We start from the raw sequence: 24,348 nt of genomic DNA, 5'->3' as shown, positions 1-24,348 counted from the left end.
GAAAAAAGCTGGAAGTGGCGCTGTGGCTCAAGTGGTAGAGCGCTAACATTGAGCTGAAGAGCTGAGCGCCCAGGCCCAGAGTTCAGGCCCCGTGACCGGACCCCCCCCCCCCCCAAAAAAAAAAAAAAAAAGAGTCTGAGAGACTTTTCCAGCCTGGTCTGGCTTTGAACCATGATCCTCAGATCTCAACCTCCTCCGTAGCTAGGATTATAAGTGTGAGCCACCAGTGCTTTTAATGGAATTTTTTTGCTGGTCACCAATCTGGGCTGTTTCTTTTCTTCTGAGAACATTTCCAGGGGATACAGCTAATTTCAAAATTTACTCATCTAAAGCTTAAGGTGAGCTTTAAGGTGGTCTATGCCTCTTCTTCAGCAATAGAGGGATATCCCTGGCTTTCACATGACCTAGGGCATTTCTCAACTTCCTGAGTAAGAATATGGGTGTCTTAGAGAGATCCTAGCTGGCCCTTCTGCACCAGGGATATGAACCCTGCTTCAATTTTCTTTATCTGAAATGAATGGGATCAGCTCTTAGATTTCTTTTTCTACTTCTAGATTTTGGAATATTTGCATATGTATACTGAAATATTTGGGGGATGGAACCCAAGTCTAAACACAAGATTCATTTATTCACTTATGCTACTTACCCACAAAGCCTGAAGGTAAATTTTATACAATAGTTTTGGTGTATCAGTATTGAGGCAGATATTGAAATCACATGAGGTCAGGTGTGGTATTTTCATGTTGCTGCTATTATGTTTGAGATTTGGAGGCATTTGGGTGTCAGACTTTTGGATTTTCAAGTTGGGGGGGTGCTCATATTGGATGTGGCTATTGAGACCACTTCCCTGTCCAAGTGCTGGGACTGTTGGTGTGTACTGTCACACCCAACTTGGCTTTTTTTAGTTGAGAGGAGGGATGCTTATAAAAGTTAAATCTTCATGTGGATTATCTTTGCCAAGCTTAAAAAAATAACGCTTTTTGAAACAAATCACTAGAAATGTAAAAAAGCATTTATTGTAAGAGCAGATTTGGCTCTGTTGCACAATTTTTCATCTAAAGAAAAATTGTCCCCACTTTGCTATTTTGTGGTGTCAAGAAATGAAAGAGTTTCACTGCAGAGTGTGAAACTGGAATTTTAATGCTGCTGCCCAGCCTACAAGGGTGGAAGATTAGAGCCCCTCACTAGGCATTTCATGTGGAGTTGGTTTTGCCAGGTGGGTGGGGCTTGTTGATCTGAACCCTACCACCAAGTTACATGTCTCCTGACAAAGGTAGCTGTGTGTGGCTAGGTGGGGTTCTTAGATCTCATTTAGAGGAACTCTGTTTTTAGCTTGGAAAAATTCCATCTTGTGTTAAACCTCTAGGAAAGCCCAAAGACATACTCCTATAGACATGCTTCCTACTTCTAATTTAAAATCCAGTGTTGGTGTGTAACATGGGATTATTTTAGTTTTGACAGAAACAATCAAGTATGGAAAAGGAGCGTGTTTATAGATGGATTTAAGGAAATTCCCAGTCAGTCCTCTTTTTTTCTTTGTGCGCCCCCTGCTGGAGTGAATTAGCACCTGTGATTGGTACTGGGGTTAGACTGGGAGATGGTCTCAGCCTTTAGTTTGTATTATGGTAGTTAGTTCAGGAACAAATCTTGACTAATTACAAAAGCCTTTTTTGACTGATCTCAGTTTGTTAGCTTCCTACTCAAAGCTTTCTACTCAACAGGTCTATACAGGAAAATGGCGAACTAAAAGTTGAAAGCAAGATTGAAGAGGTTAGTCTCTTTTCCATCTTCTGCTTTTGTTTTTACTCGTTTATCTGTCACACTGACTTTCTTTGCTCATGCTGTTATCTTTATTGTGGTGGCTTAATGCTGTTCTGTGGTTTTGAAACTAGTTCTCAAAAATTCCTTTCCCTTTGTGTCACCATTTTTCCATTTCTGTAAAGGGGCATGTTACATATATTCTTCCCTAAAGGCAGAATGCATTCAGGATTTGTACAGTACTGTCTAGGCGAGCCTTTCTTAGAAGAAAGGAAGGGCTTGCTTTAAGTGATGGAGACAAGCACCAACATCCACATTGAGCAGATGCTGAAAGGAAGAGTAACCCCAGACTAGTCCCGGAACTCGAGAAACAATGAGCATCTGGATGCATAGATAGCCATACAGTGCCTGAGAGTTGGAAACCTCTTATTTTAAAATTACTGTCTGTAGTTTATAGACAAGTAGACAGAGGTATAGCTAGACTATTGTAACATGGGTTGAGACAGGAGGAGGGCTTACGTTATGTTTGAAGCTGAATGTTAGAGTCCTAGGGAAACCCTTGAATTGCTCTTTTTTGCTGTAGACCATGGTGGATGATGACCCACAGGGATGTGGGTTGCCTGACTCATAGCCTACAGTTTCTGTCCTCGAGCTTATAACGTGGACATAATCACAGAGACAAGATGTTAAGATTTGTGGACCATAGTACAATTGTTAGTTCTTGAAGTGAAGGGTAGTACCTCTTCCTATGAACCTCTGATGCCTTTTACATTCTTCGTTATAAGGTGCTAATAATAAGAGTTTCAGTGTAGAGTGTATCTGCTTAATTCTAGTGTTGGGTTCAAAGTGGAAATGCATTAAAATTTATTCTATGTCATATCATGGTCACTTGAAATATCAGAAGAGTTAGTAACGGGAAGTATGTTTTTGGTCTAAAACTAATTTTGTTTATTGTTGTTCTAGATTGTTGAGCCACTAAGAGAGAAAATCAGAGATTTGGAAAAAAGGTATGTGCATTTTTTTGGTTTGTTTCTGGTCTTAGCTGGGTGTCAGGAAAAGTCAATATCAAATAAGTATAATTTATCTCAGAAAGTTATGTATGAACTTGTAAAATATGAAAGACATGTCTTCCTCAAGACAATTTTTCAATAAGATAATTTTTTAAATTTAAAGTTTGGATGTAGTATTTTAAGTCTTTATCTTCTTAGTAAGGACTATTTTTTATGAAAGGTATAGTTTCTTTCCAGGAAAATAAATATATTACTACTTTCTTTCCAGAGGCATTGTTGTAGCACAAACACAGATACTAAGTTCAAACCTTCTAAATCAGTTTAACTTGTAAAAACTATGATAATCTGTGCATTGTCTGAGCAGTCGGAACACTGGAAGAAGGATTTAGATGTATTGAAATCTTCTTTAGTTAAACATTACAGTGTAGCTTGAATGGCCACAAAGAGCAGTTGAGACTGGGTCTTACCTACCTTGCGCTTCTGTATGGCAGTGAGTGGCAGCTATATATCAGTTGTCTGATTCCAGAACTGGAGAGCCATCTGCAAGGTGGCAAAGTGCCACTGAGAAACTGTGAAGCCAGGGAAGTGTCACATTCAGTCACATCCCATTTGTCACTGTAGCACCGCAGAGGGACCAGAATGTAGTCCAGGTGAAGTGACTAGAGAGGAAGAATTGAGTTACATAACAGAATTTCTGCTGGGATCAGAATTGTAGTGAAATACCTTCCTGCCTCCACTCCTCTCTGAGCTGTGAGTCTGACACAAAGACTCTGTCTCCATCACTTACTTCTAAATCAATTCAGTCTTTGGCACTGGAGCTTAAGGGTCCATATGTGAAAAATGTGTATGTTGAGTGACAGCTGGACCCTCAGAATTTAAGAAAAGGAAAAATGAAACAAACATCCATTAAAATTTATGTTCTTTTCCCCCTTTTGGATGGTTTATGTTGCCATTCTGTAGCTCTTTATAACACTTAGAACAAAAAGGAAGAAAAGAAGTGCAGTTTTTCTTCAATTTTCAGTAAGTGACCAAATGGAAATAGAGATGGAGGAGATTCATCCAGCCCACTTATTGGTTTTCTTCTTTTCCTCAACTGAATGGTTAGGCAGAGTATTACTTTCACCTCCCCATGCTGAGTGTGGAAGTAGTGCTCAATTAGAGTTCCTGAATAAATAGATGAGCTAGTATACTGGGCAGAATTTTTACCTCCATCAGGCCTTAAGAGAAGCCTGTACCTCTCTGCTTGCCCACTGCTCAGCACCCATAATCACAGGTGTTTGGGACTACTGAGTGACCAACTGATGGAACCATTCAGCCAACTGCACTTAATGCTGTGCTCTTGCCACCTCGCCCTGTCACTCATGGCTACAAGAAGGCAACAAGTGGTGTTAATACTGCCGGGAGCCCTGGCGACTCCCCCAGCCTGTCACTCATAGCCTTGTGCATGTGACTTCTACAAGGGAGATATGAAGATGTAAGACAATTTAAAAAAGTTGAACAACATGATCCTGTGTATGTTATCTAAAATTTAGTTGCATCCTATTGTATTAAAAAAAAAAAGTGGGACTGGGAAGGTGGCTCAGTGGTAGAGCGCTTGCCTTGCATGCATGAGGCCCTGGGTTCAATTCCTCAGCACCACATAAGCAGAAAAAAAAAAGCCGGAAGTGGCACTGTGGCTCAAGTGATAGAGCGCTAGCCTTGAGCTGAAGAGCTGAGGGACAGCACCCAGGCCCAGAGTTCAGGCCCCACGACCGGACCCCCCCAAAAAAAACAAAGCATGAAAATGTTATGTATGGTGTTACATGCCTACAATTCCTAATCTTGAATAGCTATAATTACAGACATGAGCCACTGGCATCTGGCAGAGAAACCTGGTTTTAATATCTTTAGGGTTCCTGGAACCCATCTCTGAGGAAACTAGGGGACCCACGATATTCTAAGCTATTAACTTGGATGAATTTGTTTTCCTGGTGACCTGTGCGTGTATTCCTGGGATTATCATGCAGTCTTCTGCCTACAGTCCTCACTTTAAATTGGTCTCTCTCTCCTTCTACTTCATTTTCCAATGTGTAGCTGCAATTTCCCCATTTGGAACTTCTTTAAAGTCACCTAGATGGTAGAAAAGTCATAGAGAATGAATTCTTGAACTGGTATAAGTGTTCAATCCCCAGTACTGCAAGAAACACACACACACACACACACACACACACACACACACACACACACACACACACACGCGCACACACACACACACCCATAGGATACACACATATACAGATCTCAGCAGCCTGGGTGAAGGAAGGTGGTGAGTCTGTGATGGTCCCACTGTCCCCCTATGATCTGGAGGTTGCCATGTTGGTGTGCAGTACTGCCCTAGGAGAAAGGTACCACATAGTGAAGAATGCATTTCAAGGTTGAGGCAACAGGTATGGATGTCCTGAGCTCGGAGAAGCAGTTGTGGGATCTGCATGCAGCACACCAGAACTGTACATGATCAGTCTCCACATGAGTAATGGAGGTGAAATGGCTGAACGTGTTACTTGGCCAACAGGACATCTGCCTGGCTCTTCCCAGTTCCTCCAGCATGGTTTCTATTCCCCAGCAGCACTGGAAACATTCTTCATGTGCTTGCTAGGAGCAGTGTGTGCTGTATGTGACTGGGATGGTTGTGTGGATGGAGAGCTGCTCTTACCCTTACCGCTGAGCTGCACAAGCTGCTGCAAGTCTTGCTTGGTGGCCACAGAGCTGGAAGGCTGGAAGCGCTTCATGGGGGAATTCTTGTGTATTGTGAAAGCCCTTATTCCACTTCCCCTATACATCTGCTCCTAGGTCTCCTGTCTGATTTGCTGTCACACACCATTTGCTTCAGCAACAGTTAAGGAAATGCACCTGTATTGTAGGGAGAGCTGGTGCTGGGGACAGGTTCTGTGTGGCATGGCCCAGCACCTGCAGTGAGATTAAATAATCTGCTGATCACGCAGATTTTACTCAAAGCTCTTTTTGCTTCCTTCTGATTGCATCTTTTGAGAATGTTTGCTATGCCAATTATGTTGCTCGGCCCCTAAAATATCAGTGTAATTGGGGGGCCTGTGGCACCTTTGGGGAACAGAAGGACATTGAAAGATCAGGTGAGATTTTGGCAGGGTCAGAGCCAGCTGTGGGAGACAGAATGTGCAGGTGTTGAGTCACTGGACACAGGACACTGGTCGAAAAAGAGCTGTGGGCCCTGTGTTGATTCTCAGAACAGGAGATGGCTGTATTCAATTTTTTTCTCATCCTAGGAAGCCACACCCTCCCACATGGGGCTGAAACTCCACACAGTCTCTGTCTTCCACTTAAGCTCTGATTCAGCATCTCTACCACCTCTGCTGGTGGTTTTGTGGGGTTTTTGTTTTGATTTGTTTTGTTTTGTTTTTGCTGCTGGATCTTGAAGCCAGATTCTCACCATTGAGCCACACATCAGTCCTTTTAATTCTGTTTTACTTTGAGACAGGCTCTCACTGTGTAGTCTGGAACCTGAGATCATCCTTTTGTATGCCACCATTTCTGGCCTCTCCTGGATTGTCACTTGTCCCCAGAGGGGTATGCTACCTATATTTTACAGTTGTTGGTAGCTTGCAGCCTCTTAGCCAGCACTTCTACTTTCTCTTGGAGCTTTAAATTGTGTCCTTAGCTTTATCATCCCCCACAGACAGGTAGGGATGTCTTGAACCATTGTTAGCCAATGACCCTTCAGCAGCCCCAGTGAAGGAAAAGAAAGGGGAAGCCAGAAGAGGTCCTGAATGTGGCATTGTTCAGTGACAGGTGGAGACAAATGCCCACCACGACATTTGACTTTTGCTTTTTAATCTCTTCATATTATACAGCTTCACCCAGAAATACCCACCAGTAAAGTTCTTATCAGAGAAGGATCGCAAAAGAATTTTGGTAAGTTTGCACATCTGATTAATATGTGTAATATTGAGACCTTCCTATTTTAATCAAGATAATTCATGTGCCATAAAGTTACACCCCTTCAAGTATTGAACTCAGCAGTTGGTAATGTGTTTTCAGAGTTTCAACAGTATTTCCACTGAAGGGTTTCTACATCCATTAGTAGTTCTTTGTTACCCATCCTCCCAGTAGCCACTGAAACTACTTTTTATTGCTGTGGATTTGCCTTTTTTGAATGTGTCATATCAACAGAATGACACAACATGTGGCCTTTTGTGTTCCATTTCTGTTCACTGAGAACAATGTTCATCACACTGTAACATGAGTCACTACTCCATGCTTTTTATGTCTGAACAATAGTACACTGTAGGGTTTTGGATATCCTTTCTGCATGGATGGACATTTGGAGTAGTTTCTATTCACAGGATGCTGTGAATAAGGCTGCTCTGGACATATTTTTTGAGTAAATATAAGTTTTCAATTCTTTTTGTGTGTTCTTATAAATAAAAGATATCTATATTAAAAAGGTAAAACTTAAACTACATGTAATTGCTGGTGGGTGACATGGTCTTGTATTTAGAAAACCCAAAATGAGTAGCTTCTTAAAACTACTAGAACTAACCAAGGTTTCAGGATACACAAATTATGTCTGGAAGCCAGAAGTCCTGGAGCATATTCTTCACCTGGAATATTCTGAGGGACAAACACAACAAATTTAAAAGTAATTGAATCACACAAACTGTGTTTTCTGATAAGAAAATTAAATTAGTTATCAGAAATAGGAATAACTGCAAGCCATTCCTAAGTATGTACAAATTAAATAACAAGTAAAGAAAAAAATCACAAGAGAAATTAAAAAAAAACAACAGCCTTTGAAACAAATGACAAAGAGAGAAAAGCATACCAAAACCTATGGTGTAATATATGCAGTTAAAGAAGCAGTGCTTAGAAAAAAACTTAGAAACTATAAACATCTATATTTTAAAAAAGAAGACATCAGGTGAAGTGGCTTATATGTGTGATGCTACATATACTTGGGAGGCAGAGATCAGGTGTATATGGGTTCAAGTCCAGCCTGAGTCAAAAGTTAAAGAGACTTCATCTCTGTAAGCTTGATGTCATAGTTCATCATGGCCCAGGCCAGACTTGGGCCAAATGCAAGACTGAATCCCAAAAACAAGGGATGTAAAAAAGGGCTTGGAGAATGCCTGCCTAGCAAACAGAGGTCCTGAGTTCAAACCCTAACTACCACCTTAAGACAATAGAAAAAGAAGAAAAAAACAACACAAATAAAAAGAAGGGAAATCATAAAGATTTGAACAAAGCTGGATACCAGTGGCTGCCATCTGTAATCTAAGCTACTCAAGAGGCTAAGACCTATAGGGTGGAGGGTTGAAGCCAGCCTAGGCAGAAAAGTTGACTAGACTTCATCTTCAAAATAACCAGCAAAGAGTATGGCTTTGTGAGGCATTGCTCACAGTGCTAGCTCTGAACCATCAAGCCAAGTAACACCAGGTCCTGAGTTTTAACTCCAGTACTAAAAAAGAAAAAAAAAAAGGATTGTTTAGAAATATTGAGAGAATAAAAGGAGGCCATAAAAAGGATATCAAGAAAATCAAAAGATAGTTATTTGAAAAGATTGATAAAATTGACAGATCGTAGCTGATAATCAGATACCAATAAAGAACCTGTATCTAGACTATATGAAGTGCTCTTTTTTTAATTTTATTTTTTATTCTTTTAATTAATAAGTTTTTTATTGTGAAAATACCGTACAGAGGGGTTACAGTTACATGAGCAAGGCAATGAGTACATTTCTTATCAAGCATTGCAGCCTCCTCCTTTGTTTCCCCTTCCCATCCCTTCCCTTCCATCCCCCACCTCCAACCCGCCAAAGTTGTAAAGTTTGTTTTTTGACATAACGTCTTGTTCGTGCTCGTTTAACCCAATAATTTAAAAAAACTGTCAGTTTTAGAACTGGGCTAAGTATCTCAAAAGAACTTTGTCCAAAGATACAAAATGACCAATAAGCCCTTGGATGAGCCTTGACATCATTTTGCTAAGTGGAAGAAGCCAGTCATGAAAGGGCAAGTGTGTCATCACTGCATCTAGATGGTAAATCTTAGGCTGGGTACTGGTGGCCAACCTGTAATCCCAGCTACTCAGGAGGCTGAAATTGGTGGATGATGGCTCAAACCAGACTGGCCAAGAAAACACATGACTCGTATCTCTAATTAACCATCAAAAAGCCAGAAGTATAGCTGTGGTTCAAGTGGTAGAGCACTAGCCTTGAGCAAAAAGCTTAGGGACAGCACCTAGGCCCTGAAGTCAGAACTAACCCTCCACCGCCCCCTGCCCCCAGTCTAAGATGATAAATCCAGAACTGGTGAATCTACAACAAAAGGATGAACAATGATCTCGTTAATTAATGGCAGGGCTTCTTTGTGGAGGTGGTCATGGCTGCATAATTCTGTATTATACTGAAAACACTGCATTTTATTCCAAAGGATAAATTGTGAGCTATGTGAATGATATCTCAATAAAAATGTATGTCACGAAACAAGGGGCTGGGAAGGTGGCTCAGTGGTAGAGCACTTGCCTTGCATGCATGAGGCCCTGGGTTCGATTCCTCAGCACCACATAAGCAAAAAAAGAAAAAAGCTGGAAGTGGCTGTGGTTCAAGTGGTAGAGTACTAGCCTTGGGCTGAAGAGCTGAGGGACAGCGCCCAGGCCCAGAGTTCAGGCCCCATGATCACACCAAAAAAAATAAATAAATAAAAAAATAAATCACGAAACAGTTCAATCTCTTCAGACAGCTTACTACATAAAAGTTTAATAGTTCTCCTCCTCCCCCGCCATGAATTTGTGTTGTTTAGTGAGAAAACTGTTAGCCAAGGAAACCACAAAGTATTCATTAAAATGATCTTAAAACCAGAAAAGGTTAAAAATACTGTTCTAGAAATTTTCCACTTCTTCTAAAAGCTAAACACAGAATTACTATATAGATGTTTCTTTTGGTGTTGATTTGTTTGGATTTGGGGGCTTTTGTTTTGCTTTTGGGCCAGTACTATAGCTTGAACTTGGCCTGAGCGTTGACCCTTAGCCTTTTCCACTCTGTTGCTCTACCTCTTTAGCCATAGCCTATTCCTGGTAAATTGGAGATAAGACTCTCTTGCCTGGGCTGGCTTTGAACTACATTCCTCAGAGTTCAGCTTTTGGAGTTGCTATGATTATAAATGTGAGCCACCAGCTCCTGGCTTCAAGATATGTATTTTTAATTGCTGACTGATTACATCTTCCTTTTTTTTTTTCCTCTTCCTTTTCCCTCCCCTTCCCCTTTCCTTCTTTCCTCCTTTCCCTTTCCTTTCTCCCTTTTCCATCTCCCTCCTACTTTCTTTCCCTCCCTTCTCCCTTTTTCTCTCCCTCCCTCTTTTCCTATTCCCTCCCTCTTTCTCTTCTTTCTTGGCAGTATGCCTACTTTCTGAGGTTATTCTTGTATCAAAAATATGTGTACATTTGAGCATGGATTTAGAAATAGATTAGTGTCTTAAGTAGCAAAGTTAATCTTCCTAATCTGTTCGTTGCCATGTGTCACGTTGATCACAAAATCTGTTGCCAGTTGTCTTGGTCCTCTAATGCTGCTGTACAGAATGCCACAGACTGGGTAACTTATAACGAACATGACTCTTCTCACTGCTCTTGGTTCTGGAGACTGGGAAGTTCAAGATCAAGGTGCTGGCATCTGTCCATGGCTTTCTTGCTACATTGTACTTTGACAGAAGGGCAAATAGGGACAATCGAGAAACAGAGAGGCATGTAACTTTTTTTTTTTTATAAGGAATCAAGTCTCACAGCCATAAGGGCAGAGCCTTAATAACCTAATCAGCTCTCATTAGACTCCTTCTCTCAGCACGGTTTTACTGGGAATTACATTTCTACTATGTGAAGCTTGAGAACACGTTTGTCCTGAAGCACAAGTTTGTGAACACAACACTATCTTGCCAATTGTTTCTCTGTAGCGTGTCTTCCTATCAGTGCCACATGTAGAATTAATTCTCTCTACACATTATACAGTACACTTAGTGATTTTCTTTCATCTGCCATATATAGGTTCAGCATGTCTCAGTCATTTAGTGCCAGTCTCCCATCTTGGTGCTAAAAGTTAAAGCCTTTTTGAACCTCCATGTTCAAAGTGGTGTAACGCTAAATAAATTCTAATCCATTTCAGCTTCTTTGTCTTTTCTTTTACTGTCTCCTAGGTATTAGCTCCTCCTTGTTATCCAAAGAATATACTTGGATTTGGTGATTAGTGTTCCTTAGGAAGTTTTATAAGAGCTGAAGCTCCCTTGGTTTTGCTTCCATTTGAAAATCTTGATCACAGAGTAAAATTGATTAGGAAAATAATTATAACTCTCTAGCATATCACTATGGTACATAAATCCTTACATGTTTTTTATAGAAAAGCATATATATACACATATTTACATGTATGTATATATTCATTTAATAAGTGAATATATATATTCATTTCACAAAATAACCTCAAATAATTCCATTGTATTTCAGTAAAGGCTTAAAGGCATTAAACAATTTGATATCCCTGCTCAAACCATTAAAATGTTAGAGGTGATTATGTATGATTTAAACACACTGCATTTCTGCCAGCTTGGGGTTGATGTAGAAATAATGTTATGTGTCATAGAAATCTTATTTTCAGAAACATTTGCATATAGATATATGGAGTTACAATAGAAAATGTCTTTTTAAGTAATTATAATTGTTTTTATTTTAAAAACCATTGAAATCATTTAAATTGGCAACAGGAAGAAGTTAATATGAAATCTCATGACTAGTGGTGTGTCACATTTGAAATTCCAATATTTTCCCAAAAATCTTTTTTCATAATCATTGTTTTAGGCATACAGGTAGAATGTAGGTATATTGATGCAACAAAATACCTGGGTATGGGCATTTAAGAAAGAAAAAATAATTAGCTTGTAGTTTTAGAGACTGAAAATCCAAGGTTGGACAGCCTCATCTCTTTGGCCTGTGGAGAGGACATCCTGGTGGAGGACATCATTGTGGGACTGTGTATGTGTAGGGGAATTCACAAGGCAAGGAGAAAGCCAGAGAGTAGGAAGAGTCTAGACTTGCTGTTCTATGACACACTCTGTCTGTCTGTCTCTCTGTCTGTCTGTCTCTCTCTCTCACTCTCGCTCTCTCTCTTTCTCTTTTTTTTCTCTTCTCTCATGAGAAATGAGGACTACATTAATCCCTTCCATGAAACTGGAACCCCTCTGTACATCACCTTTATAATAACAATTAAAAAAAACAAAAAAGGAGCATCTTCAGTGACATAGGGTCTTAAAGATTCATTAAAGATACATCATTACGCTCAGGACCAAGCTTCCACTCTATAAATTCCTGGGGGGGGGGGGCGTGAAAAGAGCTTGTAGGTAGGAAGAAAATGGGTTTATTCTGTCAAAACCAGTGCGAGATCTGAGGATCTTAGTCAAGAAGTCAACTTCTCAACCCAAGAAAGGGCTTTGCAAAACAGTGCTCTTGAGCTGATTGCTAGCCAGTAAACATCAGGACTGGACTCTCTACCGTGCCATGGGTATTTTTCTTAGATCACATGTAACTATCTCTGGTAGTTGATCAAACAGTTCTTTGCAAGGTCTACCTACCATTACCTCCATCTTCCCCAGGTTGCTTTACTCTCTTACACCTGTGGCATACATCACACTGTGAGATTTTAATTTAATAAGAGGTTTATGAAAAAACAAAATTTCAATGTTTTTAATCTTATGTGGCACATACATTTATCTCTAAATACTTATTTCAAAATATGCTTGAAAATGTTGATAATGTATTCTTGAATAGTAGGTGACTTTTATAGTCCACCCTCACCAATAGTTAGGTCATCAGGATAAAAATAAATCGATCAAAAAATGCCTGAATTATTCAATTTTCCATCCTAGGTTTCCATTTTCCATTATCATCTCAATAACCACCAGACATTTTTAAAGTCCTATGCAAAATTTTTTATATTGAAGAAAACAAAATTATCCTTGATACAATGATCAGGATCTTTTCACTATGTGAAATTATCACTATATTCTTTAAAATGACAGTCTCTTTGATAACTTAACATGAAAACTTTTCCTTGTTTTGAATTTGCCAACACACAGTGGCAGTTGCAACATCTCCTTCTCTATCATATTGTACAAGCTGCAAATAAATATAGTTATCTTGAGACAAAACAAAAAAACCCCACAGAACTAGAGGTTTACATACTGTCTGTTTTAGGAGAATAAATGTCTTTTTACTATTAGTAGGTAAAAAAAGCTAGAATGTTTGTTGTAAGATTAATATCCTGTTTTAGTAATTTATCAATTCTTTGTATTTTGCTTGTTTATTACTTTTTTGTGTGTGCTAGCTCTCAACAACTTGAGCCACACCTCCACTTCTGGCTTTTTTGTGGCTAGAGATAGGAGTCTCAAAGACTTCCCTCCCTGGGATGGCTTTGAACTTTGATTCTCAGATCCCAACCTCCCCAGTAGCTAGGATTGTAGGCTTAAGTCACCAGCACCTGGTCCTTTCTCATCACTTTTTAAAGATAAAGTAATTCTAAGAAGTTTTCAGTTATAGGATTAGAATGATACATAGTTGTCCCTTGGCACCCTTTGGAGGGTGCCAGGAGGGGCTAACAAAATCCAAGGATGCTCAAGACCCTTAGATAAACTGGCATGCTATTTGTAGAACCCATGCTCCTACATATGTTAAATCATCTCTCAATTATCTAATCTAGTACAATGTAAATGTCAACTGGTAGTTGTGACATTGTTTAGTGAATAATGCCAAGGAGAGAAAAGTGTATGTTCAATACAGAGCTGCAACTGTGTTTTCAGTCTTTGCTTGGTCAGGTTGTAGATGTGGACATAGACATGGAACCCACATCTTTGGGTGGACTGTAAAGGATGTTGAATAGCTCATCTGTTATAATGCCAGGTGTGTTTAATAATGTAAAACTCCCTATGAAGTCATTTCGAATCCTGTAACTGCAGTTTTTTCTATATCTTTCCCCAAATAATAATTTAAATGGCACACTGCTTAGAAGTTTACAGATAGCACCATTCTTTCTGTGGAGGGAAAATGATAATGCTGCCTGAAATCTTTGCCCTCTTCCTTATCTTCTTCCAAAGTTTAAGCTGTACTTGTGCCATAGTTGCACCTCCATGGTATCTATCATGACTGTGTTCTCACCTGCTATTTCTGGGGGTGTTTTACACCCATCTTCCCAATACAGATCACTGGAGGTGCAGGGTTCGTGGGCTCCCATCTGACTGACAAGCTCATGATGGATGGCCATGAGGTGACTGTGGTGGACAACTTTTTCACAGGCAGGAAGAGAAATGTGGAGCATTGGATTGGCCATGAGAACTTTGAGCTGATTAACCATGATGTGGTGGAGCCTCTCTACATTGAAGGTGAGAGAAAACACGGCATCATGTAGAGTGGGGGTGCTCTTTAGAGTGCAGTCCCAGAGGGTTTGTCTGACTTGGCCACACACTGAACGTTACGATTGTAAGAGTGCTTATTACCATGTGTCCGTCTTCAGGGCAACATGGCTCCCCTAGTTTTAAACTTCTTGAATCTAGCCGGGCGCTGGTGGCTCACGCCTGTAATCCTAGCTACTCAGGAGGCTGAGATCTGAGGATCGCGGTTCAAAGCCAGCCCGGGCAGGAGAGACCGTGAGACTCCTATCTCCAATAAACCACCAGAAAACCGGAAGTGGCGCTGTAGCTCAAGTGGTAGAGCGCTCGCCTTGAGCTGAAGAGCTGAGGGACAGCGCCCAGGCCCAGAGTTCAAGCCCCACAACCGACAAAAAATAAAACAACAAAAAAAAAACCTCTTGAATCTATTGAGGTAGGATTTGTGTGGTGCACATTTGCTTGTTTATGCGCTCCCTGCATTTGTTTATTGAAATCCTCATCCCAAGGTAATGGTATTAGATGGTGAGTGGGTGATTAGATCAGCCCGCACAAGTGGGATCAGAAGATAGGCTCAGAGAGCAGCTTGCCCATTCCTCCATGCAAGGACATGTGAGAAGGGACCAGTTATAAACCAGGAAGTAGGTCCTTGCATATACTGAATATGCCAATCCCGTCATCATCTTGGACTCCCAGCCTGTACAACTGTGAGAAATCAAATTTCTGTTGTTGACTTGCCACCCATGCTCTGGTATTAGGTTGCAGCATGCTGAGCCAATTAAGACAACATCCCTATTGCCTGAACAAGGCAATACCTGAGCTACTTCCCTATAACTCGTCTCTCTTACAGTAAGTTAGCTGATCTGTAGACTACTGTTACAGTTTGGATCTTGAATGTTGACAAGAGTTCTTTGTGTTAAAGTGGTACAATTGAAGGTTGTTGAAGCCTTATTGGAGATCCTTAGGTTATTGGGGATATGCTTTTAAGGGAGATTGCAGGTCTTTGCTCTACCACATACTCCTGCTTTGACTGTTGCCTTTGCCAGAGGCCCAAGTCATGGAGCCTTCTGATTTTGAAGGGGAATCTCTAGAATTGTTACCAGAATAACCCTTTTCTCTTAAAAACTTACTTTATCTGAGGTATTTTGTTTAAGTAGCAGATAGCTGGCTTCCAGAGATGATGAATTAATTATAATATTTCAGTTGTGTTTAAAGCCCTTTAGTAAATGCTACTTTAAAAGAATTATGTTTTGGTATGGTTGAGTTTGGGTCCCCAAAAGATTTATCCACATCGTAATTAATCCCCAGAACCTTTTCATGTGTCCTCATATGGAAAATAGGGCTTATATGATTCAGAATCTCCCCATGGGTCTTACTTGGATTTCTAGGGTAGGTTGTGATTTCAGTGATAAAAGTTCTTATGACAGAATTAGAGAAGATGCAGACATACTGAGAACATGCTATGTTTCTGTGACGACCCAGAAACAGGTAGCTGGGCAGCCCCAGGTGGAGGAAAGCTAGGCAGAAGCAAGGAAGGACTCTTCCCTGGAGCTTTCCTTTGGATAAAATATGGCTGGCCAACACTTGTGTTCAAACTTCTGGTTTCTAGACTTGTTTGAGAAAAAATGGTTAGTATTTTAAACCACCTACTGTGTGGTATGTTAGTCACATCAACCACAGAAACATATTCACCTTCACAGATCTCCTTCCCCTGAAATTCTGTGAGGTGTACTGATGAGACTTGCCACCGGGTAACTTGCCTCTGTAATTAGAATTGGGTTGGACCTCTCCAAAGTCTGGGAACTATTAATGGCAAGAGTTGGAATTCAGCCTTGCATAACCAACTCTGGCCTCCAAGCTCATTGCCTCCTGCTGGTATACAGTGCAGGTGGTGCTTTTCCTTAACATAATCAAATTAAGAACATTTTCCCTTGTCCTTAAGAATGTCGTGACCTGTCAAGAGTTATCCCTGAGCTGAGCAGTCTTTATTGTATAGCTGTACCATGGTTTATTTAGTCTTGTTTAAAGTTCTCCGTGACTTTAAAAAAAAATAAATACCTTGGTCTGAATTTTGGTTCTTCCATATAAGAGTCAAAATACAAATCATTCAAAAAGCTACTGTGTTTCCTTCATTGGTTGATGGTAGTGTACCATTGTCTTAAAAAAATGATGAACCAAAATTGTTTTGTAAATACTATACAAAACCAGTGGTTCCATGTGCATTCCTTTGGTTGCTAAAAAGGTGAGACTTTCTAACATATTAATTGAGAAAAGAAATCCAAATTGGAAGCGAATGTGTTGATACATGCCTATAATCCCAGCAATCAGGAAGCTGAGGCAGGAGGATTGTAAATTGGACGCCATTGTGGCAACATAGCAAGACCTTTAAAAAATAATAGGAAAAAGAAATCCAAATTGTGCGTTTTATCCATCTTTACATTGCTTTTAGCTAAGGGCCTCATGAAGGAAAGAAAAGGGGAGCTATTAGGTAGATAGGGATAAAAAGTGGTGGGTCTAACAAGTGGCAGATAACAAGGTACTTCTTGTTCCTCTGGTGCCTTGGACTCCTGCAAACATGCTTCCTCTCATAATGCTGTGAGTTCCCACTAAATGCTGCTTCTTCTCTTAATGCCCTACGTGCCTACTCACCTAGTAAGAAGAGCTAGGGAGGCGTATGCACAAGTAATCAAGCAATCAATGTGAAAAGCCCAAAGGGAGGAGATATGGGAGGAGACCTATACTATGAAAACTGCCCTCCTAGAGGACTCCATTGGACTCTTCTTTGAAGCCTCTCTCTGGGGGCTTGCTATTTTCATAGCTTTTCTTTCACTTTCAAGTAAACTTACTCTTGTTTACCTTCAACATTTTCCTGCTTTTTAATTCTTTAATGGGGAGCATGATTCATACTAGAAATCTTGGCCTCTGGGCTGTGATTTAGCATTTCCCCCAATCTAGCTTTTGTATTTACTGAAAATTTAATTTGTAAATATAGTCTCATCTGCTCATTTTCTCTTTACTATTTCATCTGTTTCCTTTATGCTGTAACGATCCCAAGAGTAGATGAATGAGCATGTGATCTAATTTTACATTTTAAAAAGCCATGGTGTTTTTGTGTTGGTTAGTTGGTTGATTGTCCCCCACACACAACCCCGCCCCTTATTGTTGAGCACTTAATTATTTAATCAACTTGAATTTTATTTTGGAATTAGTCTGTAGTTTTTATAAAGTAAAACAACTTATCTAGATAGATAATGAATCCGATGACTCTCTTCCCTCTGGAGTCCTGGAGGTCAGCTGAGGCACTGTGACAGGCTCTGAGAGGTACAGTTCTGAGAGGTCCCACTTACATGCTGAGAATGGCTTTTGCTGGTACAGGAGAGATTATAGGCAAGCTGGCCATAGTAGAGATTATGCTAGGCCTAATCAATCACCTCACCCTGTAGAAGCAAAAGAAGAAAGTGGAAAAATAAGGCATTTGGAGGAGCTGCTCTAAGGACTCTAGGCAGAGGGAAGGCTTGGAAGATTTGCAGTAGAGAGAGACTTAACTCACCACTGCAGCCAACATTGAAGCCTCCCAGCCTCGGCAGCCAGCTGGCATAAGACCTCTTAGAGCTGAGTTTTCAGTATCCTGCATCAGCCTGAGAAGAAAGAAATGATCCGAGGCAACACCTTGAACTCAGCTTGACAGAAGCAGAGCAGCTAGCCAGTTGAGCTATTCTGAGCCTGACCTTTGATCTGCACAACTGGCAGATTATAGGTTCCTGGGATTTTTTTTTTTTTTTTTTGTCAGTTGTGGGGCTTGAACTCTAGGCTTAGGCATTGTCCCTCAGCTCTTCAGCTCAAGGTGAGTGCTCTACTGCTTGAGCCACAGCGCCACTTCCAGTTTTCTAGTAGTTTAGATAAGAGTCTCATGGGCTTTCCTGCCCAAGCTGGCTTTGAACCGCGATCCTCAGATCTCAGCGTCCTGAGTAGCTAGGATTACAGGCGTGAGCCACCGGTGCCCACATGGTTCCTGGGATTGTGTGTGTGTGTGTGTGTATGTGTTTGTGTGTTTGTGTGTGCATGCACACGCACCAGTAGGCTTGAACTCGGTCTGGGTATTATCCCTTACCTTTTTTGCTGAAGGCTAGTGCTCTACCACTTGAGTCACAACTCCATTTCTAGATTTTGATGGTTAATTGGAGATAAAAGTCTAATGGACTTTCCTACCCCAGCTGTCTTTGAGCTGTTGGCCTCCTCAGATCTTACCCTCCTGAGTAGCTAGAATTATAGGTGTAAGCCACTGTTGTCCAGTTAAGTTTCCTAGTTTTTAAACCTCTATATTTGTTGGAGCAGCAGTAGAAAAAGACCCAGAGGTTTAGCACAGTACCTGCTCCTCAAATGATAGGTTTCCCTCTCACTGTGTTTTTTTGTTTTTTACTTGGCAATAAACATATATTCTAGCATGAAATTATTGATGATATAACTTTAGTACGAGAAACTAAAACATAGTAAAAGTGCTGTGATCATAAATAAATTACATTCTTTAGCTCTGAGCTTTGACACCAAAGCTGCACTCAGCCATTTCCACTGCTAATCTGTAATCTACATGTAGGACATGCATGGGCACACATACAACATGTGCATACACATACATACAGTAAATGCCCAGCATTTTGCATCCTCTGCTCAGATATTAAATTCCCCCAGTTGTCATACATGTTGGGAGAGCGTAAGGTATTCCTCCCCCTTAGTTTTAAACCCATGTGCCCAGCCCTAGTGTTGGGGTTTTCCATGGATTGATAACGCCTTTCCCTTTCTGTCCCTGGGTCTCACCTCTTCACTCTGCACCCCACACTCTGCTACATCCCACAACAGAGAGCTCATTCTTCTCATGCTCCCTTAGGACATCTAGCAAGGTTGAGCGTTTCTAGGCCTATACATATCTCAACAAACCTGGAAGAATAAAACCATGGAGTATGCAAAATGTCACCACAGTGATATGAATTTAGAAACCAGCAGCAGAAAGAGCTCGGACGAGCTGGGCACCGGTGGCTCACGCCTATAATCCTAGCTACTCAGGAGGCTGAGATCTGAGGATCATGGTTCAAAGCCAGCCTGGGCAGGAAACTCTGTGAGACTCTTATCTCCAATAAGTCACTAGAAAACTGGAAGTGATGCTTTGGCTCAAGTGGTAGAGCGCTCACCTTGAGCTGAAGAGCACAGGGACAGCGCCCAAGCCCAGAGTTCAAACCCCATGACTGAAAAAAAAGAAAAAAAAACAACAAAGAACTCAGATGCCACAAAATGCTGAAAAGATTAAGCAACATGCATCTACACAGCATGTGCTAAAGAAAAAAAATCTCTAGGATTTAATACACTTGGAACTAAATGCAGGAATTAAATTTTTTTGATAAAGAACGTGATGTAAGAGAGTCTTTAATTTTTTCTCTTTTCAAAAGAATATTCTTTCCTGCTGATGAGGAAAAATATGTATCTATGTATCTATGTATGTGTGTGTGTGTGTGTGTTAAAGGAAACTTGGAAAAGAATAGGAAGGCAAACAAGATTATCCTTACTCTCCTGTTTAAAAATAATCCTATGTTAACATTTGGTTCATTTTCTGTTTTGTTTTGGTCAATCATGGGGCTTGAACTCTGGCCCTGGGTGCTGTCCCTCAGCTCCAGCTCAAGGCTCCCAGCTACAGTGCCACTTCTGGCTTTTCTGATAGATTAGTGGAGATAAGAGTCTCACGGACTTTCCTACCCGGGATGGCTTTGAACCATGATCCTCAGATCTCAGCCTCCTGAGTAGCTAGGATTACAAGTGTGAGCCACCAGCGTCTAGCAATATTTGATTTATTTTCTAAATGAGATTTTCTAAAAAGTAAAAATCTGTTTAATAGGCAATGTAGTTTTATAACTAACTTCAAGAAATTAAAAATTTATACTGTGAGAAGTCTCCCACTAACCTGTCTCATCTTATTTTTTGCACCTACTAGATCTGGTAATTTTTCTATGTCATAATGTGCACAACTACTTCATTTTTTGGCAGCTGGTTCATTTTCTTTTGTGTGGCCATACTGCTTCTCTCCACTGATACATTTCTCCCCCTCCCCTCCTCAACAGTACTTAGTACAAAGTTCCCTATGAATATAGTACCATGCAGCTTGAGCCTATCAGATACTCTTGGGAAAACTGGGTCTCTGTCCTTGTGATCATAGGGTACTTATCTAAGCTTTTATGCCTGTAGCCTCACTGCCCTGGAAAAGCTGTCCAGTTTGCTTTATCATGATCTGTATGAATAAGAATCTGTGTGTGTGTGTGTGTGTGTGTGTGTGTGTGTGTGTGTGTGTGTGTGTGCACGTGCACGCTCATGCACACACGTGTACACACATGTATCTCAGGCCAAGACTTGAACTCAGGGCTTGGGTGCTATCCCTTAGCATTTTTTGCTCAAGGCTGGCGCACTCCACCACCTGAGCCCCAGCTCCACTTCTAGTTTTTTCCTGGTTGATTGCAGTCTCATAGACTGTTTCTGCCCAGGCTGCTTTGAACCATGATTCTCAGATCTCAGCCTCTTGAATAGCTAAATTATAGGTGTGAGCCAACTGTATTTGGCACAGACAGGAACTTTTGGCACCATCATTTCTGTAGGGATCAGACAAACACAGCAGTTTCAATTCCTGGAACTACAGTACCTTGTAGAAGAGTTTAGGAAACAATCAAAGGTTATTTTCAGCATCCTGAACCATCCTCTGAATGACCTGTGGAGCACTTAATGAATGCTTCTGGCATTCCAGACACCATTTAACCTGTCTTTGATACAGATTCAGCTCACTTAGGACTCCTGTGAGGCAAGCAGTTATCATTTCACAGATGAGGAAACTGGGGCACAAAGCCCTTTGTCTTACAAACCTTTTATCTGATGCTTAAATCTTATAAGAAGACATGAAGCGAGGATTCTAGGACAGGGATAACAAGAGAGCCTCTCTCCTGTCGCGGGTGCCCACTGTGAAAATGTGCAGGGAAACGGATTGCCAAGGAGATCCTGTTCATGTTTATGTAGACATTTGAGGTATGTTGCTTTGATGAGAGTATTTCTGTTGAATTATAATTTACAAATTTCCATCTCAACGTATGTTGAAAATGTAAATAAATATCAGCTACAGAAGCAGCAGTGCTCAGAGGTCTCATCTGTTTAATTTGGAGCCGGAGGGGTTTCCTGCAGAGCACAGGAGACCTCCCTCTCTGTGGTGGTGTCAGGGGACAGTGAACCTCTGGATAACCCCAGGCCTGGGGCTAAGCCAGATTTCTGTCTGGCATGTTCAGTCCTCACAGTACGCAAATAATATTTTATGAAAACCACAGCAAAAGTTCCTCTGATCTTCTTGTTGACAGAGATTTCAAAAGTCCTGAATCTTCTGAAATCTGTTTCCTCTCATAAATCCTGTTACCAAGGGACAAGGATTAGGGTTATATGTGGAGCTTCATCCTATAGAGTGACCTCTGTTGGGCAGCAAGTGTCTTCTGTATACTGTTACAGCATTTGTGTAGAGCTTACACAGGGCCTTCTGTAAACTAAATTCTGTGAAGTGATTTACAAGACCCCATACAACATAAATACTGTGTAAATAGCTGTTACACTTCATTGTTGAGGGTAACAAGAAAGCAAGAGTAAACAAGAAAAAAAGTAACAAGAAAAAGGGTCTATAAATGTTCAGCACAGATGCAATTTTAGGAATACTTTTGATCCATGGTTGGTTAAGTTGGTTGGGTGTATGATCCGCGAAGTATGCAAAAGAGAATTCCATAGCAAGTTACAGTATTTCATGTGCATTTGGAACATAGAATTGGAAGAGCCATGCTATAAATCCTCTAGGAGCTCTTCTTAGGGCGTAAGTAGGACTCTCAAGGAAGAGCCTTGAGGCACGTAGGAGGCCAGAACCTCAGAAGAGACAATGATGAGAGCAGAGGGTGGAAATCTGTCAGTTGGTTCCTGTGTGGATTTTCCCCTCGTGGAAGATGTTGCCTAATTTCTTTGAGGGCTTTTGAATAGTGGTTTGGGATCATCTTAAGTGTTAGATTTCAGTGATGACTTTGCCTTTTCCAGATACATGGTATTAGTAGGTTCCAGTGAAATCTTCCTGGAGAAGCTATAGGAAGCTCCTCCACTGTGATGCTGGTGGTGTGTCCTACTCCAGAACCCACAGGAGGGCCAAGCCAGCCCCTCTTCCCAACTTAAAGGCACATGCCACCTTCTGGGAAGAGTGCTGGTGACAATTAATGGGAGCTCATTTCCTAAGGCTCCCCTTTCTTGCTGAGGTCACAGCCTTGTAAATGTGAGAGGGTCATGGCCCGGTCACTGGGCAGTCTGCAGCCTCTGGCTGTCCATCAAGTGAGTGGCCGTGCCTTTTCACATTGGCTGTCTCTCTTGCCCCCTAACTTGGGCTTTTGAATGTCACACTCGTTTTTCCTGTTCTTTGAACTATGTGGTTGAAATGTGCTGAGGGCTTTTCTCTGGATTATGATTAACTTTCAGCTTTATTTACATTCCAGAGCTAGTTGTTATTAATATCGCTTGTGGCATCTTACATTCCTCTTTGTTTATCCCTGCTCTGAAGTCCCTCTTCCCCCCTTCTATGATTCCTTACCAGATTAATTAAGTCAACAGACTCTGAACAGTGCCCTTTTTAGGTGAGGAGCTAAAGCTACTGTCGTCAGCATAACAAACAGAGCCCATTGGCCAGGGAGGAGGGGCTAAGGAGAACCTGGATTTTCAGTGTTCTACTTACACAAAGGTCATGGCATACTGTTGTGGGACATTTGATAGATCTCCAGGAGCAGCATTTGGACTGAATTTGAGATGGGAAAACAAGAAGTCTTTGAGGATAAAAAAGCTCCAGTTTATAAAGCAGCTCATCTCTTCACTCAGCTAACTCATGCCTGGTCCTAGAGACCCAGGCCAGGGCTCAAATGAGGGATGGGGTATTTGTTTCTGGGCCCACTGAGAGGTAGTGAAGTGGGATCCTGTAGGCTCAGGACTGTACTTTCAAGAGCTCCTTGGGCAGGGGTGGGGGAGAGTGCTGCCCTTCCTGTACTCATAGCTATATGGAGATAGAAAGAAGTGCGTTACGCTGTGCTCAGTAAACTTGTTGGCTGCTGACTTGAACTTGTTAACAAAGCAGCAAAATCACTGAGGTAGCAGCATAGATGGCCAGGGGTCAGAAGGATTTTCTTCTAGCAAGGGACAGTAGACCTGTTAGTGTTGATCCTTGGTAAAGAGAGCCTATGGATAGAGTGATGGGAAAGGAGAGAAGCTTGGGGTTGTTTCTCATTAGAGGTCTGGGAAATACCAGGCAGTCACTCAATGCACTTTCCCTTCCTACTCTTAATGCACTCGTTTGTCTTTCCCTGCTGAAAAAATGGTAAAAATGAGGCTGACTGATTAGTTCTGTGTTCACTTGAGCATGCACTGTCTGAGGAATGAAGGGAGGTCCCATTTTCAAGAGCAGAAATTCTCCTCTTCTGTAATGTAGATCGGTAAAAGCTTCTGGTCTTATCACTTCGAGTTTGCTGGTGTTACACTCAGCTCTAGAAGTCTATTGAAGGTTTGACTTGGACTTTGAGGCTGTCTGCTCTAGGTTATCAGTAGATGTGCAGACACATTTGAGAAAGAGATTCTGTGCCTATCTCTGATTGACCTTCTTCCACATTCTCCAATAGTCATGGAAGTTTTTCTGCTATGTGCAGAAACTGACCCTAATCAGTTTTCTGTTACTGTAACAAACACTGGACTTACTCCACGTTAAAACAGGAAAGATTTATTTGGGCTTACAGTGTTGGAAGGATTTAGTCCATGGTAGTTGGCCCTGTTGCTTTTGGGCCTGTGGCAAGGCAGCATATCATGGAGAGAGCATGGTAGAGTAAAACTATTCAGTTCATAGCAGGGAAAGGAAATGAAGAAAGGGAAGGGATGAACTTCCTCCTTCCCCTTTCAGAGCATGCTCGGTTGATCTTAAGATTTCCTACGAAGCACCCCCCCCCGACCCCCCACACAATGGTTCCACATTCTAGAAACAGCACTATGGGTTGGGGACCAAGCATGGTCCTTTAAGATCCAAAGTGTAGTACCCAGCCTCATGCTGGTCATCTCTATAAGCTGGACCAAAACAG

General features: G+C 41.2%; 1 protein-coding gene across 2 annotated transcripts in view; it reads left to right on the top strand.

Moving 5' to 3' along the window:
- The window catches only part of Uxs1 (UDP-glucuronate decarboxylase 1), a 99,389-nt gene that overhangs the window by 36,149 nt on the left and 38,892 nt on the right, over positions 1-24,348 (top strand). The window contains exons 3-6 of one of the 2 annotated variants that reach the window (XM_042695494.1): positions 1,722-1,770; positions 2,722-2,765; positions 6,635-6,695; positions 14,011-14,191. In XM_042695494.1, coding sequence (XP_042551428.1) covers positions 1,722-1,770; positions 2,722-2,765; positions 6,635-6,695; positions 14,011-14,191 — 335 coding nt within the window. Of the gene's footprint in view, positions 1-1,706; positions 1,771-2,721; positions 2,766-6,634; positions 6,696-14,010; positions 14,192-24,348 lie in introns of both variants that reach the window. The other variant, XM_042695493.1, reaches the window with a different exon arrangement.

The sequence above is a fragment of the Dipodomys spectabilis genome, unplaced genomic scaffold, assembly GCF_019054845.1.
Source record: "Dipodomys spectabilis isolate Male_0828 unplaced genomic scaffold, ASM1905484v1 ptg000187l, whole genome shotgun sequence".
Classification (NCBI taxonomy): Eukaryota; Metazoa; Chordata; class Mammalia; order Rodentia; family Heteromyidae; genus Dipodomys; species Dipodomys spectabilis.
This window is presented reverse-complemented; position numbering and strand designations above follow the sequence as displayed.